The sequence below is a fragment of the Galleria mellonella genome, unplaced genomic scaffold (genome assembly GCF_026898425.1).
Source record: "Galleria mellonella isolate WM207_F2 unplaced genomic scaffold, CSIRO_AGI_GalMel_v1 utg19, whole genome shotgun sequence".
Lineage (NCBI taxonomy): Eukaryota > Metazoa > Arthropoda > Insecta > Lepidoptera > Pyralidae > Galleria > Galleria mellonella.
In genome coordinates this window covers 5,122,848-5,143,834 of record NW_026442028.1, presented here as the reverse complement: position 1 = coordinate 5,143,834, position 20,987 = coordinate 5,122,848, and the positions used below count along the sequence as shown (strand labels likewise).

Genomic DNA, 20,987 nt, shown 5'->3' with positions numbered 1-20,987 from the left:
TCAATACGTATAGTGTAGTACAAAAGGCGGTGTTATTGCTAAGCAATCTCTTCCAGACAACCTTTGGGTAGAAGGTTATCGGAAGTTATTCCTCTGGACCCTGTAAATTCACTGCCATATCCCACCCTTCAAACCGAAACACAGCCATGCAAACATAACTGCTTCACGATAGAAACACAAAGATGCCGAAGCAAACGATTTTTATACAAAGATACAATTTAATCACATTAAAGGAAATTGTTGTTATTCAGTGGAATACGATTAGAAAAATTATTATCAAAATCAGCAAAGCATTGATGAAGATATGGCGTAACACAAAAAAATATACGGACGAATTGGGAATTACTATTTTAAAAGCCACTTAAGAAGTGTCGTTTCATAAATGAATTGATTTATCTAGAATCAAACAGTAAACAGCTTAGCAATTTGCACTATCAAATATTATAAATGTAAAAATTTCAAACACAAATTAATAACCAAAACGGTCCATCGTGACGAATTCCACATGAATTAATCTTATTATTTCGTAAAAATATACGGTCCTTCTTCAAGAGCATATCTCTCGTTAAAATATTGGAAATACAAAGCATTATCAATACACACAGTGAGGGGGGAAAGGGATTGTTAGTGATGGAGACTAAGAATCCCATTGCTAGCAATGTACCCAACCAGGTCGACCTCCTCGCGGTTCCCCCTGGAAACTATCATGGTTAATTTCTGATGAATTCATCATGATGTGCTAACTGGCCTGTTCTCATTCTCATCTATCACCCTTCACTCCGCCACTCGGTACTCCGCCAGCGTATCCCGTTAGCGCAGGCGAGGTTACCATTCCATTTTCACCCATCAGTAAAATGCTAGCACTACCTGGCACTCTAGAAAGCATTATAGAAAGATCTATGTTCCAACTGTCCCTGCCAATACCCTTCACTGATGCTCCGCCAGCGTATCCCGTTAGCGCAGGCGGGGTTACCATACCATTTTCACCTATCAAAAAAAAAATACACACAGTGTTATTCGCTAGTACATCTACACACGGTGGCCCCCGGAGATCGAACGGACCCGTACGCGATACTAATCACGTACTCGTATCGGGAACGCAATTAGCTACGAGAATAACCGGCTGACTCACTAGTGTTAGATAACGACCACAATAACTGCTCTCGTTGGATTACAAAAACTACACAATGTACCATCTGTCTAGTGCTCTGATAAAGTTATAGGTTAACTATGAGCTGTTATATAAGTATTTATTAGCTTTTGCCCGCGACTTGTCCCGCGTGACCAGGATATAAAGTAGCCTATATCCGAGAATCAACCAACCAATCATCTTTATTCATATACATCTGTTACAGATTCTTATGATACGTCAATTTATAATTATTTATTTATTTATTCTTTATTGTACACAAAAAATTACAACATATAATATATATAAAATAAAGATGTACAACAGGCGAGCTTAACTCTGTAAGAGAGTTGTCTTCCAGCAAACCCTGAGTGGAGAGGAGCATTAATTACGGAAGGATCAATAATAAATGAAATTAAGGATCCCATACGACTTCTTTAGCGACTTCCAAAATAGGAATTCCCAATATGTCTATATTTTTTTTTGTCACGTAATCAATCTTCATCAATGCTTCGCTGATTTTGATAATTATTTTTTTAATTGTATCAAATATCAACATTATCCGTACATGGCTGTGTTTATGTTTGGAAGGTGGGATATGGCGTGAATTTACTGGGTACAGAGGAATAACACCTGAGTCCTCAGGAATGGCAACGCATGGGGAGGTATCATGAGCGAAACAGTATACTCTGTTATGTCCATGGTACTGCTCATGTCTATAGGCGACGGTTACCACTTTCCATCAGGTGGGCCGTCAGCTTGTTTGTCATTCTATATTGTATAAAAAAAGTATTCTTTGTGTGATAGAATCCGAAATGAAGATATCAGCAGAAAGTGAAGTCGAAGTGAAAAGGTTTATTAATAATGGGATCCAACAGCCCCATTGCTAACAATATACTTTATCAAACTTCCATGAGGTTCCCCCTGGATACCATCGTGATTGATTATTATTGTTGAATTCATCACGATGGGCCAATCGACCTGCTTCGTCCACACCTACCATCCGTCACTAGTGCTCCGCCAGTGTATACCGTTAGCGCAGGCGGGGTTACCATTTCTTTTTCACCCGTTAAAAAAATTGTTCGTAAGCTACATTTCATGTTGGAGATCCAGTAAATAAATAAATACACGATGACATTCTAAAGTGGCGCTGAACCGGTAAATTTTTCCGGTACAGTAAGCATACTACGTCTATACAAATCTGAAACTTTTCGACTCTATTGTGTGACAGTCTAGAATGGAACCAGACTAGAAACGGTTATTTCGTTCGTGAGTTTTGAACTCTCTATTGCAAATAACGGTAGGTATTTATTTAGTTGATGTTCAAAGTGATTTTTTGTCATGAATTCTGATTGTCTTCCTCAAGTTTTAACCTACTAAAGAAAAGAAATGTTAATTTTTTTTTATACAACTTAGAATGGCAAACAAGCTGACGGCCCACCTGATGGAAAGTGGTAACCGTCGCCTAAAGAAATGAGCATTACCATGGACATAGAGTATACTGTTTCGCCCATGATACTCCCCATGCGTTGCCATTCCTGAGGACTCAGGTGTTATTCCTCTGTACCCTGTAAATTCACTACCATATCCCATCCTTCAAACCAAAACACAGCCATGCAAACACAACTACTTTACGGTAGAAACACGAATAAGACAGAGGCGCCCAAGCAAACGACTTTTGTACAATGTCTCCCTCTGGTAAAAACTCTAGTATACTCGTATGTAAATAAAAAATTGCATGACGTATATAAAAACACAGTCGAAAACGTTTTTCGTTTTTGAAGTCAATTGTATAATAGTAATATTCAAGCCAACCTCACAAATAATAGGCAACTATATAGAACAAATTAATTACAATAACATGGCAACACTGATGTAATATTGAACGATAAATTCACATTTAATTAATTCAACTTATACCTACACATTAAAATAATGAATTATTCAACTACAAATGATTTGCAAACATGCTTAAATAGTAGTGTAAGGTGGGTGTGGATGCTCAGGAGTCTGTGTGTATGTGTGCACCACACCTACGTACTTGATAATTAATATTATATATTCAACAATACAAACCGCAATCTGGCTAATGTTGTTTGTCCTGCATACCGTTATCGTGCGCCAAGCAAACAATATTCAATAACGCACTTGTCAATCATTATTTCTACTAAACTTTACACTCATTTAAACAGGTGTTTTTTTTATGTATACATACTTGTAAATCTACAGATATTTTGTAATAACTACACTACAGATATTTAAATTAATATTTTGTTCTACAAAATAACCTACTTATTTATTCTTTAATTCTTTCTACCCAAAGGTTGTCTGGAAGAGATTGCTTAGCAATAACACCGCCATTTGTACTACACTATACGTATTGAAAATTGTTCAACAAATCCTGTTATGTTGGTGCAATAGAGTGTTAAATAAATAAAAATAAATAAATCTACTTTAATTGAAGTCGGTTGACTGTATCTAACTGCTAGCTTTTTAACTGCTATTGTACTTCGTACCCGTGTATTTTAGAAATAGGGAATTGCTTTTGAAACACAACTGTCCCCATTACTAACACTAATGGGGACGTTAATCCCCATTGCTAGCAATATACTCTGTCAGGCGACCTCCACGTGGTTCCCCCTGAAACCATCATGGTTAATTCTTGTCGAGTTCATCATGGTGGGCCAACTGGCCTGCTCATCCTCAACTATCATCTTTCACTGATGCCTCCTATAGCGCAGGCAAGGTCAACATTTTTAATTATCACCTATTAAAAAACCATAATAGAGCGGAAGGGATTGTTAGTAATACAGACTACCAGTCCCATTGCTACCCTATATTGCTAGCCAGGTCGACCTCTACGTGGTCTCCCCTGGAAACCGTCGTTCTAAATTCCAGGTGTATTCATTACGATGGGCTAATTGACCTTCTTTCATCCTCACCAATCTTCCCTCACTGGTGCCCCGCCAGCGTATACCATTAGCGCAGGCGGAGTTACCATTCCAATATCATCCATAAAAAAGTGCTCATAGTACAAACCTGTGCTTAATTTGGGACTAAATGATGCTATATTTCCAATCTAACTACTAACTACTTTACTTAAAAAAACTAACTTATTTACTTATTGAGAATGAGACATAACAACATCCAGAGGGAGACTTTGTACAAAAGTCGTTTGCTTGGGTACCTCAGTTTCATTCGTGTTTCTACCATGAAGAAGTTGTGTTTGCATGGCTGTGTTGTGTTTCGGTTTGAAGGGTGGGATATTCCTCAGTCCTCAGGAATGGCAACGCATGGGGGGTATCATGGGCGAAACAATATACTCTTTTATGTTCATGGTACTGCTCATGTCTATAGGCGACGGTTACCACTTTCAATCAGGTGGGCCGTCAGCGTGTTTGCCATTCTAAGTTGTATAAAAAAAAAATAACAGGTCAAAAAACAAAAAGATCGCTCTCAGCAATAAGACCGCCTCACTGTACTTATACAACTGTATCGTTACATTTATTAATTGTCTTGTCTATTTCCTATATTGTATAATGCAAATACAGTATACTCATTCATTAAATTTTAAACTTCCATATTAACACGACGCTACCCAAATGTCAAGTATGAAAAATTTCAACAATAAAGGAAATAGTGAAGACCAGACAAAACCACAGCCAACTAAACGCTAATATGCGTACTGGTAGATCGTAAAATAATCGCATTACGATTGCACTGCGATAATGTCACAGGAAGCGATCACTCGTAAAGCACGCCCGCGTCTTGTGCGACGTGCTTTTACGACGGTCGCGCCGACCGGGCGACCCCGCCACCGCGACCTGCTGCGGTGTCGCTGGCAACTGTTAGGGTAGAACGACCCAGGCGATATAACATATTTGTACGTAAATCCAGCTATGGTAAGGAAACTATTTTTAGGATTCTCTAGTCATTTAATTTTTTTTTTTTCGTCTTTTTTCATTTCTCTTTGTAATAACAGAGTTTCGTGCCTTCATTCAAACGGTTTATAATTACTTTTCTCCATCCAAAGGTTGCCTGGAAGAGATCGCTGTTAGCGATAAGACCGCCCTTTGTTCTCAGTGTAATATTTTCTTGTAATTGTTTGTATCTGTAATAAGTTTACTACTGTAATCTTGTGGAGGAAACAATAAAGAGTATCTGTCTATCTATTAAATGTTTGAAATACAGTTTTTATCATTAATATAAAATTTTAATATTAGTAAAATTAATGGATTATTAATTTTAATAAGATTCTAATTAATGGATTAATGGATCAATTTCAATCTTGTTAAAATTACTCTACTATAGTTTGATTAAAAAATATTCCTCAACATATGTTCACAATTGGCAAATAGTACCAGGTGACGTGTCTTTATAAATTTAAATTGTACTTCAGTTGTATGTATATACCATATTTAAGTAAGTTGACATTACCAACATGTTTGCCTATTTAGATTACTAACCCTCCACTCCAATGGGGGAGGGGGGTCGTCCTACACTGCATTTGCCCGTACGGGGTCACCACTCAATAACCTTTCTTCCCCATCGATTGTCGGTTCTTCGAGCTAAATGACCAGGTCATTGCCACTTCAGCTTGCTTATCCTTCGAACTGTATCGGTTAATGAGTCTATAAAATTTTTCTGTTTAATCAATATGGATGCTGGGCCGTTGGGCTGCTCGCTGTGTCACACTACCAACGCCTAAAAACAAACGAATGTGCGCCGTGACGTTTGACCTTATTTCTGTTTTGCGCAATCATCAATTACAGAATTGTATCATATAACACACCGCTAGTGCCTCCATGCATTCGAATATTCTCAAATTTATCATGATTCATAGTATAACTAGTATTTCTTCTCTTTATGATCTTGTACCCAAAAATATAAAAGAGCCTTTAAGACTATACGTGTGACCGGGATAAAAAGTAGCTTATATCCTTCTTCATGCAATATATATAGTAAATATGTACCCAGTTCTGTAGTGATTGGTCAAACCGTTAAGACATTAAAAGGTAACAAACAAACAAACTTTCACATTTATAACATTACAGTAAGGATTTATGAGTAAATTCAGATGTAGGTAGAAGGAAGTAAGAGATGTATGTAATGATTAGAGGCTTTATGACACTCGATCTCTGTACTAGATAACAACGAGACTACTAAAATTAAATAAAAATAACATACTTACATAAGTGTGCCAAATGTCAGCACAATCGCACATCAGCATGTGGTTAAAAGTAGATTGTAATCTTGAAGAAAAAGATTTACTAATGCAAATTCAAAAAATACGAGTAAGCATTAACGTTTAAAGGGTCGATCGCCCCACCAAGGACAAGGCGATAAGTCTAGTAATTTATATTCAAGCTTGCTACCCTATACACCACTAATCTCCGAAACTGTTCAACTAATAAGGTTAGAGGTCAAAATAATGGCGCCAATTGCGTTGACCTCATGTACAAATGTAACACGCCCGCATGGTCTCCGCCTAGTGGACAGCGACACATTTAAAAAGTATTTGATGTTGTCGAATTTTTGGCGGGAAAGCGACCTTTACATTTGTTCCTCATATGAACAGGCAAAGATCAGAGACTATACTGCCAAAGGAAAAGAATCATTTAAGTCATTCCATGTTAAAATTTTTCTATCTCGACCGATTTCTATTCTTCGTCCCTCTAGGAGCAACTGTTTCATCCTCTTTCATCCCATAAATATTATGGATTGAGAAAAATAAAAGAAAAAGAAATTAACATTTTAAAAATCGCACTACCAATGTAGCCGAGAAATGCAAAACGCCGGATAAAGTACTGGGAGAATAGAACTATGAAGGAGGCGTTAACATTATGTAGTCTCACTAAGTAGATAAGTACTTTTCAAATTGACAGTAAAACGTACTACATCTACGACAATTATAAAAATTCATGTTACCTACTTTTATAGACTTTTACATAACCATAAATTTATTAAGGAAAAATATATACATACATATCTGTCACGCCTAAGGAAAAATCTCATAACATAAACTATTTATTCCCTGCGATGACGGAATACATCTTTATTTGTTTAAGATAAAAAGAGATATAAAGGAAACTAGGAGAAACTAGGAGAACAAAACACAAAGTAGTAATGTACAAGAGAAGATTCCAATAAAAAGCATAACCATCTGTCAGGTCAGCGTAATAATAGCGGACTAATAACTGACTCTGATGGGAGAGACCGTGTCCAGAAGTAGTCATGCCAAATTGGCTGGCCAAAGGCAATATAAGGTCTGATTTACATTGTGACTTTAATCACAGGAAACTAGTATCAAGACATTAATTTTATCGACAGTTTCGCTTGTAAACCTTTATTTTACCATAAGAATCTATATTAGTAGTGCATGCATTAGTCTAAATACATAAAAAAAAACTTAGATCTGTTCAATTTTTAAAATTAGTCTTTATTTCAAACTGAACGTATCTATCTATGAAGAACATATAGAAATGGTCATTTAGAATTTACAATTTATTTATAACAAAACTTTTGTATACTGTGTATAAAATTTTATGAAAGAAATATATTAACCTATACATGAAGAGTAAGTTAAAATAGAGTCTATTTCATATGAGAAGAGTTGTATCGATGAAGAACTCTGACGCGTGCTAGTTCAACTCCTATGAAGATCAATATAAAATACGTATGCAATAATTTTCTCCCCATTTATGAAGAACTAAACTAATACCTTATGATTAGGCTGTATGGGTCAAGCCCTTTGCCTGTCAATTTTGGGCGAATTTTAAAACTATAACAACAAACCTAACGTCGATTAATAAAAAAAATCAAAGACATACATTCCAGACAATGTATCATATTGAAGACTAGGCAGCATGGTCTCCGACCTTAGCCTGTTCCACAATGGAACTAATGTAATAAAAAAAAATCAAAGACATACTAGTACCTACTGTAACGATCTCCATGGTAGAGGGGCGCGTTGTTTTCTCCCACTGATCGATTAATCATGTTCTTTCAGTAAAAGATTTTATTATTATTGTACAAACCAAATATTCAATGTTCGACGGCTGTATTGGCCGCCTCGGTTAGTTCCGTGCCAGAGCTGTACTGTGGCAGTGTATTACGCTTCCTAAGCAGTTGGCGAGTCGCCAGCCTCCGGCCGATCGGCCGTCAACCTCCTAACTAATGCTTTATGATACGTAAAAGATAAATATCCTACCATTATCGCTTGCAGGTTAAGTTACTGTCACAAATATTAATCTGCGACTATAATTAGGCTCCTTTATAACGAACAGTGATATATTACGACCTAGTAGACGAATGTTCTAGAAATTTCGTACAAAAAGTTGTTTCTCTTCGTTTAATTGTATTAGAGTATCATCACACCAGCCTTTAACTATCCACTGATGGACATAAGACTCTAACTTGGGGGCTTTGCCAGGGGTTGCCACGCCTGGCAGACGGATTGGCAACCACAGTCAGGACTTTCGAGATGTTTTAAGAGGGACGCTGCTGCACATCCCTCGCCCTCCCTTAGACGACTTTTACGACAGCAGCGTCCCTACGCTGCTGCACACAGGTGGCCTATTCTATGCCGGGACCACACGGCCAACAATGCTAAAGTATACTACATCTGGTCACAAGTATCTGGTCTACATTTATTATAAGACTTCGTATGTCACAGCCGTATCAACATTGATTGGAAGAGATCTCTGTCAGAGATAAGTCCACCCTTTCTCACAATATTTATAAATGCATTAACAATGTAATTTACAAGTGCAATAAAGGGTATATCATTGTCAAATAAGATAAGTCATAGGGCAGGCACACTTCTATACCACGTGTGCCCTGCAGCTTGCGGCCAATGCAGCCCGACCTCAACTGTTGCAAGTGAACCGTAATAAATGCGCGTATAATAAAGTCTAATGGGAGGTCGCGCCGTTCGACCAGTTACTAATGTTGCACAACCATGAATGTCTTTATTGCGTTCAAACAATCCCATATTCAAACGTACTCGTAACTTGGTATTTAAAAACAAATTGTAGTCTAAAATCCCGCCACTGACTTCTGCGTATATAATTTTTTTTTCTCAAACATGCTTGGAAATGTGAGCATTATTTTGACAGTTTGAAAATATAGAGATAAATCAAAATTGCCGTACTGGCCAGATACATGCGGGCAGCGGCCGGCAAAAGTTGTATGAAAATCCATATCTGTCGTGTTTTGCGGCCAAATAAATTACTATGTAAACTCATATCTGTCCTGTAATTTAAAAATGGAATGACGTTTTACTTCGAAACATGGCTACCAAGGAGGTAACTAATAAAAGGTTTTATTTAAATTTCGAACTGGCTTGCAAATAGAAAGCTGTTTATTGAAAAAAAAAACAAAGGAACATTATGGCGCGTCCTATAAGTAGCTGGCCACTGCAGTAATAACTTAAATTAGAGTTAAAATATAATACAATAATGCATTCGGATTGCTTGCTCTCAGTTAGCCATACTCTAGGGTTACCAGGTGCCAAACCTTATTGCGGCCATTTAATTAGTAATAGGGAACACTGAACGAAATAAACTTTATTTTTAACTAGCGGCCCGTCCCGACTTCGCACGGGTGGACATTTTTACATTTTAAACAGTGGCCATTAAGGCTGCACACGCGACGGAAGCTTAAAAATGGAGTAACTTCTACCGTTTTCCCCAACATTTCCCTTCACTGCTCTGCTCCTATTGATCGTAGCGTGATGAAAAGTATACTATAACCTGCCCAGGAGTATGAAGAATAATTGTACCAAATTTCGTTAAAATACGTCGAGTAGTTTTTGTTTCTATAACAAACATACAGACAGACAGACAAAAATGTTACTGATTGCATTTTTGGCATCAGTATCGATCACTAATCACCTCCTTGATAGTTATTTTGGAAATATATTTCATGTACAGAATTGACCTCTCTACAGATTTATTATAAGTATATATATATATATATATATATATATATATATATATATATATATATATATATATATATGCATTCCACATTGGTATGTTTGGTATACAGACGGAACATTTTTCTTGATTTATTTTCAATACTAAGTCGCGAGATAAAGTATGTTTTCAGTAAATTCAGATGCAAACTAGTTATTTTTAATATATTTTTTCACGGTTCATAAATCTATCAAGCTATTTAGAACTGTGACAAAGTCTAGCCCCTGCTAATATTGCTGTGTGTGCTGTGTGCATGTCGAGCCCACGCGGCCGCGCCTGTACCTAGGGCTGTCACCGTAGTCTTCCCTTAATTTCTCAAAATATATTTGTTCTCATTGCAGATCCCATATTAGTTAGTGTAGGTTCAGAAGCTTCTGTTGCCTTTTGTTTAAAAAAAAATAAATATCACTTAATTATTCGTCTGACTACCTGTCTATATGTCTAGGAAAATTTATAAAAAAAAATATAGAGTGCCTACTTCCGTATATCTTAGTTTTGGTAATTTGACACAAAAATTTATATACAAATTTAATCAATTAACTACTTATACAAATATTTAAATTGACTACATATCTACATACTAAAATTAGTATTTTTTTTTTATTTAAACATACTTTTTAATATACTATTACTAGCTGACTCGGCACACGTTGTTTTACCATATACATTTCTTCGAGAACTATACATGAAAAATTATCCTACTACAATTATTACATTCTCTATATCTATTGCGGCATATAAAAATCGCGATTAAAAAACAGCAGTTGATCGTAAAAGCGTGAAAATTTGAATTTGTATGAATTTTTCAATGCTCAATCATAATAAAATGAAAATAAAAAAAATATTTAGGGGTGGGTCACCCTTATCATAGAGGGGTATAAAAAATAGATGTTGGCCGATTCTCAGAGCTACCCAATATGCACACAAAATTTCATAAAAATCGGTAAAGCCGTTTCGGAGGAGTTTGGTAACAAACACCGCGACACGAGAATTTTATATATTAGATATATGTGCATAAAACACATTGAAATTCTCTTCTCAAAATTCTTCCATATTTAATATTTCTCGCATTGTGATGGCAACCCTAATTGTACCCACCTCACGAAATACCAAGAAAACCCACGACTGTGCATGTGTTATGCGATCTCATACGGCCAATGCTAATGGCAATGGGTGTCGAGTCCCGGACACTAGGGTGTAACATAAAATAACAATTTTAACGACTCGAATATATCTCGCGTATAAAACAACGATCAATAACAATGATATCTAAGATCAAACAGAAGATAAAATATTATCAAAATATACTATATATGGCATGCATATTATATTTAATGAAAATCCGCGTAATGATACTGAATACTTCGAAATGAGAGGAGAGACTTCAAAATCGTCAGCTTCGGATACCTCTTTTACAACTGTCATTTTATGACTTATATTTCGAAGAATGTACTTAGGTACGGATTTTAATAAATTAGTGAAATTATAAGGTACAAAGGCCATGACACTCTAATCCTCAGAATGGCAACACATGCGAAGTACAGTGAGCGTCACAATGTAGTCTGTTATATCCACGGTGCTCTTCATGTAAATAGGCAACGGTTTTTTTTTTTATGAATGATAATGCCGCCTGCGCTAACGGCATACGCTGGCGGGGCACCAGTGAGGCATGATAAGTGAGGATGAAACGACAAGTCAATTAGCCCGTCGTGATGAATTCCCGGTGAATTCAGCACGATGGTTTCCAGGAGGGACCACGTGGATATCGACCTGACAGGGTGTATTGCTAGCAATGGGACTGGTAGTCCATTACTAACAATTTCCCAGTTGTTTACCGTTGTTAGTTATATTAAAGACTCCTTAAAGCCAAGCTTATCATTACACTAAGTGTTAATACAGTATTTTGTCTACGTGAATCATTATAAAAATATTAATCTATTAAGACAGATAAGTCTGAGTCATCAAAACTTTTCAACTATTTCAACGCGGTTATGCATGAAACATACAAACGTCTTAAAAACTTTCGATTCAAACAGAACTAAAGACTCAAACAGAAACTTGGGAGCCAATTTTATTGCTTTATATCATCATCACATCAGCCCTTAGCTGTTCACTGCTGAACATAAGCCAGGCTTGGCATAACACGCTTGGCAGGCAGGTTGGCAACCGCAGTTAGGCTTTAAAGCTGTTTTAAGAGGGACGCTGCAGTCCGTTCGGCGCCCTCTCTTAGTCGCCTCTTACGACACTCACGAGAAAAGAAAGGGTGGCCTATTCTATGCTGGGACCACACGGCAATTTTATTACACTTAACAATATTACATATGGGGGAAGGGATTTTTAGTAATGGGGAGTTTAGTCCCCATTGCTATCAATATACCCTATCAGGTCGACCTCCACGCGGTTCCTCCTGGAAACTATCGTGACCAATTTATCATTGAATTCGTCACAATGGGCTAACTGACCTGCCTTTTCATCCTCACCTATCACCGCTCACTGGTACCCCGCTAGTGTATACCGATAGCGCAGGCGGGGCAACCATGCCATTTTCACGCATAATAAAAAATTACATATGGTAAATATTAAAGTAATCAAATAGAAATCTCACGCAAATATATTTTACTGACAGAAAAACATACATGTGTTTATTTTGATGGCGGTAGCGCGTTTATTTTATGTTTTAAATATATTCGCATTATATTGGTCGTTATTAGTTCACATACAGTGTACATTGTAAATGTTTATATTGTGAACAAACAAACAGATTTAATTGATTGACATGTTGTTGTGTTTAAACATAATGCGCTTACACATTTTTTTTTATACAACTTAGAATGGCAAACAAGCTGACGGCCCACCTGATGGAAAGTGATAACCGTCGCCTATAGACATGAGCAGTACCATGAACATAACAGAGTATACTGTTTCGCCCATGATACCCCCCATGCGTTGCCATTCCTGAGGACTCAGATGTTATTCCTCCGTACCCTGTAAATTCACTGCCATATCCCACCCTTCAAACCGAAACACAGTGGCTATTTTTAAGATAGACGCTGCTTCCTATCTTTCTACAATTAAGGTTCCTTAATCGCCTCTTACGACACTCACGAAGATAGAGAGAGAAAAAGAATCGAGAAGGGGAAAACACTGATATACAATACACGAATAAATAAAAACTTGTTACAATGTATTCTGATTTCCATATTATTTATGAATCAAGTAATACCTACTTACTATGAATAAATAAGCGGATTGATTACATCGACGAGGCGATTAAAATAAAGTGGACAAATAAGGCGAACTGGCCCCGCCTGAACCATTCATGCATATTACATACACCACGCTGTTCACGAGCAGCACCAGAAGTCGAGTCTACCATACATTCTTGTTTGATTCATACCCATTAATTTATAGCTCATGAAAGTCAAAATTATAGCAATAATTTTAATATATTAACATAGTGTACAGTACAATAAACGTTTTATAGCGCCAATAAAAATCGGCCGCATTATTTTTAAACCGCAATGTTTATCTCTAGTGTATTGGTGCATGGTACTAAGCCCAATTAATTCACCAAACACCATTTCAGGTTACACTGTAATCAAGCGTGTGAGCACGCAGTTAACCACATAACTATCGCGGCTAACGTTAAATTTAACTGTTACCGAATCCGTAGGATGTCTGTTAGAGACACGTGTCGATATCTCGTGTCGTTAAAAGCGCATTAACTATCGTTCGAGCGTACAGGGAGTCTGCGACGTCGGCGCACGGCGCACGACGCACGGCGGCGGGTGGCGGTGGTCACAGATTAGATGACGCATAGAGGGTTTGTAATGAAGAAAATAGGCACATAAAACACTGGTGAATGAAGCAACGACCTCGAAAAGATCAGAGGCTTTGTTTCATTGTTTCTGTTATATTATATATGGCATAATGATAATAATGACGATGGATTGGACCATCCAAATTAGATAAATGTTATTTTATGTGGCTAAATAGATTGTTTTGGAAAGGGGATTTCTAGCACGCTAGTCGACGTTTCTAGAAATATATTAAAAATATAAAAAAAAAATCCTATTACAATGAGGTCAACCTCTACGTTGTCCCCTGTAAGCTGTTGTACTTAATTACTAGTGAATTTGTCACGATAGGCCAAATGACCTGACTTCTTTGTCGCTTATCTTCGTCATTAATATCGCACAAAGTGGAGTTCCATTTCATTCCGTTTACTTCCATTAAATTATACTTAAAATTTATTTCTTGTAAAATAAATATTAAACTACAAGTGTTTATCAATACGTCGCCGCCCAAAACAATTCCTGAAACATTTTATACTCACAATAAAAACTTAATTACGAATAACTATCGAAAACTCGTTAGTAACACAAGAGAATGGCCGAATGAGTCATAAAAATCAAGGTACATTCTCAGAAGCGAGAGCATGTTGGGCATTTCGTGAACTGCGTCGCGTCTGTATTACATATAAACTATAGAATCACCGTGCTATATTCACCGGGCACATGTTCAGCTGAAAATAAATAAAACCATTTAACTGAAACTAAATCTATCTCGGTGTCCGACGGCTCTGTCCGCACCGGAGCCGGAAAAGTCGAAAACTTTGTTTTTATTTCTACTATTATTGGCTTTTAATTAGGCACATTTGTTTTTAACCGCCGTTTCAATTTTAAATATATAAAAATCACCGTTTATTTACACTGTCACAATGGTCCGAAACCAACAATTGATCTGTCAATTGTGAATCAAATATTTTTTGGTCCCTATTATATTTTTTGGACCTTTAGTCCCTTGACAATTTCATATTAATTTGATGTATTTTTTTTTTGTTTGGCACTTGTAAAATACTGGCATTTCTTCACAAATATTTCTTACCTCATCGCCCCTGGAGAGGTGACAGACAGATCTATCGACGAATACTTTTTTTAATAGATGATAATGGAATGGTAACCCTGCCTGCGCTATCGGTATACGCTGGCGGGGCACCAGTGAGGGATGATAGGTGAGGATGAAAAGACAGGTCAGTTAGCCCCCTGTGATATGAACACGCCTGAAATTCAGCACGATGGTTTCCAGGTGGACCACGTGAATGTGGTAGTGCGAAAGCGAACCCATGTCTCCGACATATGGCACGCCGAGGGTATATCGTCTGGTTTTTGGTGGGTACACCCCCGCCTAACGGGGGCATTCCCACAGTACCCATTCACCTCCCACGAGGTAAGGTATGGGTCTGTATAAAGCATTTTCCAGACGTTAAAAAAAAGGGGGACCACGTGGAGGTCGATCTGATGATGTATATTACTAGTAATGGGACTGGAGGTCCACATTCCTAACAATCCCTTTCTTGCCAGTGTATACCGATAGCTCGGGCGGAGTCACTATTGGGTAACCGATAAGACTGATCTTATTTTAACAGCCGTATTGATTCATAAAAGAAAGTACAATAAATAGGGTATCCCTATATTACGCACGGCATATCAGTCTGTTTATCGACATGCCGGTAGCAATAAAACACGAACAGCAGCGAGCCTCGCATATGTGTATGTAATTGTTAACAATAATTGTGCGATAAATTGCACGACGTCGATAAATATTATCGCATTTCAGATTGCAACCAAAGATACGTAATCTTATAGGTGTTTTGTTAGCGGACCCGTGTTTTGCTACCATTTGCAATATTCATAATTTTATCCTCATATTTTTTTTTAATTAACTATAGACTTAAAGTTTTCATTCCTTTTTTTTTTTAACTAGATACAGTCTTGCAAAATCTTCGGTAGGGATTTCATGTCGGGAACATGCTAAAAAGTTGCAATGCTGCAAGGGCGAGGGATGGGCAGCAGCGTTCCTCTTAAAACAACCAGAGGGAGACTTTGTACAAACGTCGATTGCTTGGGTACCTCTGTCCCATTCGTGTTTCTACCGTGAAGCAGTTGTGTTTGCATGGCTGTGTTTCGGTTTGAAGGGTGGGATATGGCGTGAATTTACTGGGTACAGAGGAATAACATCCGAGTCCTCAGGAATGGCAACGCATGGGAGATATCATGGGCGAAACAATATACTCTGTTATGTCCGTTGTACTGCTCATGTCTATAGGCGCCGGTTACCACTTTCCATCAAGTGGACCGTCAGCTTGTTTGCCATTGTAAGTTGTATATAAAATAAAAAAAACTAAAACCTAACTTTCTTGGCTGAAATTGCGTTCCGAATGGGCGGTAATGAAAAAATGACTGTCCAAAAATGTTTAAATCTAATTTTACTTGATTAAAAATATTTCTTTCTTTCTATAAAATAAAAATATTGTATAAATAGTAATAAAAATCAGGCATGTGTAGGTACTATTTACCTGCAATCGCGTCGCGATAAGCCCCCGGTAGTGTATTTAAAATTTGTGTCAACAACGCGGAAATTCAAATTTAAGTACAATTTGACCGCAAGACTGCCTTAGTTTTAAGGTTCCCTTCTGTTGATTTTATAAGTGGTGCTTCTATGTGGGATCACCTTGTGTGTGTATGTATATATATATATATATATATATATATATATATATATAACATTTTATATCAATTTTCTTATTATCATTAGTAAGATTTTCCGAGAACATTTTTTTTGTTTGATTACCTACTGTGTTACACAAAAACTGAACGATTTTGTTAACTTATAACTCCGTCAGTTTTAAACCGATTTTTAAAATTCATTTTTAATCTGAAAGGATATACTTACAGATTGGTCCCATAGGTATTTTATCAAAATCGGTAGTTTTTAAATGAGAATAACTGGTTTTACTACAATTGAATTCGATTATTTTTTGCTTAAGATAACATTTCTCAATATAACTTTTTTTTTTAATAAACCGATATGTACATGAAAAATAAAGTATAAAATGGTCACCTATAACTAAATAAAGTATAAAATGGCACCTATAACTAAATAAAGTATACTTTGCTTTTCTTACTTCTATCGTACTACATTTCTGTTCAATAGATGGTAATCTAGCGTCAAGTAGATACTGTGTCTATTATAACTATTACATCTTGTTATTATAGGTTTTCTATTTGCTACTAGAAAAAAAAAATTACGGCTACTACACACTAGATGTCACCACATGTCAAAATAAAATTCCTTAAACGCTATTATAATTTGATATATAAAATTCTAACTAAAACGAAGTTCATTTATAATTACAATAGTAATTAAATTAAAATAAGTAACAAAAATGTGGCTATATTTTTGTCAAATATTATGAAAATTCTTATGCAGTTTTACTGCAATCTCTCACAAAAATAGCCAAATATCTGAATCGAATTTAAATCTAGATTATATAATTTAAGTAAGTATGTTATTTATATACTCTACATGTTTATTTGCAGATGCCTGTAGTGTAGCCGACATGAGTACGAGCAGATGGCGCGGCGTGATCGCACTGGCGACGCTGATGCTGGCGCAGGCGCACGCGTCGCTCGCGCTGCACCAGCCGCGCTGCGAGGAAATCGTCATCCCCATGTGCCGGGGTATCGGTTACAACCTCACCTCTTTCCCTAACGCCCTCGACCATGACACGCAGGAGGAGGCCGGACTTGAGGTTAGATATCAGTCGTACATTTTTTATGCTTAAGAAAATTTTATAGCCGCAAGATTTCTTAGCTATTCCTGTTTTTAGCTGAAATTGCCTTTCTAATTGATTAAAAAATTAATAGAAAACTGACATCATAATGTTTTAGAATTAATTATCTCGTTTCAAATGGTTATTTTGTTCCTCTTTGTCATGGTAATGAATATCCAATTACCTGTTAGATTATTTGTTACATAAAAAAAATTGTAAAAATATAAATTAATATTTAAAACATATTTTTTTTGTATTTCAGGTGCACCAATACTGGCCCCTCGTCGAAATAAAATGCTCCGCTGACCTCAAATTTTTCCTGTGCTCCGTGTACACACCCATATGCATCGAGGACTACGCGAAGCCGCTGCCGGCGTGCCGCAGTGTGTGCGAGCGCGCCCGCGCCGGCTGCGCGCCGCTGATGCAGAAGTACGGCTTTCCGTGGCCCGAGCGCATGGCCTGCGAGCGGCTGCCGCGTTTTGGGGACCCCGACCACCTGTGCATGGACGACAACGACCGCGAGCCCGAGCCGGAGCCGCCACGCCCGCCGCCCCGGAAGACGCACAAGAATGCGTGCAAAGATCCAAAAAACTGCGAAAGCGGCCCGGCTGCCGGGCCGGACGGCACGGGCGAGGCGGGCGGCGGCGCATGCACGTGCGCGTGCCGGCCGCCGCTGGTGGCGCGCGCGCCGCCGGCCAACGGCAGCGCGGCCGGCCTGCCCGCCTGCGCACTGCCGTGCCGCGGCGCCTTCTTCACGCGCGAGGAGAAGGACTTCGCCGCCGTGTGGGTCGCGCTCTGGAGCGGCCTCTGCGCCGCCTCCACGCTCATGACGCTCACCACGTTTCTGATCGACTCGCAGCGATTCAAGTACCCGGAGCGGCCGATAGTCTACCTCTCGGCGTGCTACTTCATGGTCGCGCTCGGCTACCTGGCGCGGCTCGCACTCGGCCACGAGGAGATCGCCTGTGACGGGCCCGCACTCAAGGTCTCCGCGAACGGCCCCGGCGCATGTACGCTCGTGTTCATCCTCGTCTACTTCTTCGGCATGGCGTCCTCTATATGGTGGGTGGTGCTCTCGTTCGCGTGGTTCCTCGCCGCCGGTCTCAAGTGGGGCAACGAGGCGATCGCGGGTCATGCGCAGTACTACCACCTCGCCGCGTGGCTAATTCCGGCCGCGAAGACGGTGGCGGTGCTGCTCGCGGGCGCGGTCGACGGCGACCCGGTAGCCGGCATCTGCTACGTCGGAAACTCGTCGCCGGAGAACCTACGGCGGTACGTGCTCGCGCCGCTCATCGTGTACTTCGCGCTCGGCGCGACGTTCCTACTCGCCGGCTTCGTGTCGCTCTTCCGCATCCGCTCCGTGATCAAGCGGCAGGGCGGCATCGGCGCCGGCTCGAAGGCCGACAAACTCGAAAAGCTGATGATTCGTATCGGCGTGTTCAGCGTGCTGTACGCGGTGCCGGCGGGCGTAGTGATCGGCTGCCTGGCGTACGAGGCGGGCGGCCACGAGCGCTGGCTACGGCGCGTGGCGTGCGGCGCGGGCTGCTCGGCCGCTCGCCCGCTGTACTCGGCGCTCATGCTCAAATACTTCATGGCGCTGGCCGTCGGCATCACGTCCGGCGTGTGGATCTGGTCCGGCAAGACGCTCGACTCGTGGCGGCGCGTGTGGCGCGGCGGCCGCGGCCACCGGCACCGCGCGCTCGTGAAGGGCGGCGTGTGACGGCCCGGCGCGGGCGGGCCCGGCGCCGCGCCTGCCGCGCCGCTCGCGCCGCCCGCGCCGCCCGCGCCGCCGCCGCTGCCGCCCGTCGTGCCCTCGGCGCCGTCGGCGCGCTCGGGCCAGCCGTTGTCGGACTACGGCCCGGTGTAGTCCGAACCCGTGTGTGTGCCATGTGTGTACCGCTCCGTCGGACAGTCGTGACGTGTCGTGACGTAGCGAGGTCGCGCGTTGTCTAGTCCTAGCGTGTCACGAGCGCGACGTGCACATAATATATACGTAATAGTCTGTAAGTGAGGAGTTCCCGCGTGCGACTCCGACGTGACCGCTCGTTCCGAGCCCCCGTATACTAGTGTAGCGTGGCAATACTCGTACACTCTAACATTGTATAGACGTAGCTCTCGTGTATATCCGATTATACAGCGTGCATATCCAGTAAAATACTTTATTTTTATTGTTGCTTGAATACACATAATATAATCACATCTTTCATTATTAAAAATAAAGTAATTTCCTGATATGCATCGTTACTAACGGTGAACGTTATAAAACTATTTCTGTGTACATCGATTTTCATTTACTCAACATTATGTACATTATCCGTCGTAAAAACGTGATGGTTTATTTGTTGAACTTTTTACAAATCTCGATGAAAATATTTTCTACCATAGAAAAGTTTGAACAGTTTGTAATATAATTATACATAATCGCGACTCATCACTTTACAAATTATATTATAAGTGAAAGAAAATGTAAATATCTATATTTAGTACCAAATGTCAATAGGCAGACATCCTATTACATGACGTGTAGACTAGTATGAAACCATGTGATAGTGGCATGGAATTATAAACCGCCATCTACTGCCAAGTAGGAAAACGTTACATTTCACATAAGTTCATTTGAAATGAATAAATCTAGATGAATTTATGACTCGAACCAAAGCACTTGCATATCAGTGAAATGTTAAATTGATTATTTATTGTTAAACACATTCTACGCACATTATAGAGACAAGCGGTTCAACTTAACGATTTACTGGTATGTACTGTTACCATAAATATAAAAATATTAATTGTAACGTGTTCATTTTCACACTTATGAAGACAACTTATAATATCTATCAACTTGTAAAAAGTCCGCTACCAGTGTTTGTTTGCATTTAGATGTGAACACACTATTTCTATAATTATAATATAGGGATCTCAACGTACAATATATAACGTAATGTAAGCAACCAATTGAGGTTTAATAATCTCATTAAATAAGATAATAAAAATGCTGATTCGAACTGAAAACAAAAATCGCTCAAATAGAAAGTTTAATGTCAAAGCTAGACCGCCATGTGTAATGATGTAATTTTGTACCATATATTTAATTTATGAACGAGAAGATATTGTAAATGTGTCCGCGGACACCGCATCCAATAGCATGAAACTGTAATTTATTTTATATCTAGCTGTAGATAAGAAATATAATAATAAAGCGACTTTTTTATGTACAAACTTTAAGATTTTTTTTAAATGTCCCCTAGCCGTACATAGATAAAAA

At 39.1% G+C, this 20,987-nt stretch overlaps 1 protein-coding gene across 1 annotated transcript in view; it reads left to right on the top strand.

The window, feature by feature from the left end:
* The window catches only part of LOC116413446 (frizzled-2), a 48,949-nt gene extending 28,002 nt beyond the window's left edge, over positions 1–20,947 (top strand). Inside the window, exons 2-3 of the mRNA XM_031912696.2 lie at positions 17,490–17,701; positions 17,985–20,947. Of these exons, the coding sequence (XP_031768556.2) occupies positions 17,510–17,701; positions 17,985–19,442 (1,650 nt within the window). The 5' untranslated portion in view covers positions 17,490–17,509 and the 3' untranslated portion in view covers positions 19,443–20,947. The remainder of the gene's footprint in view (positions 1–17,489; positions 17,702–17,984) is intronic.
* Positions 20,948–20,987: the final 40 nt, after the last annotated feature.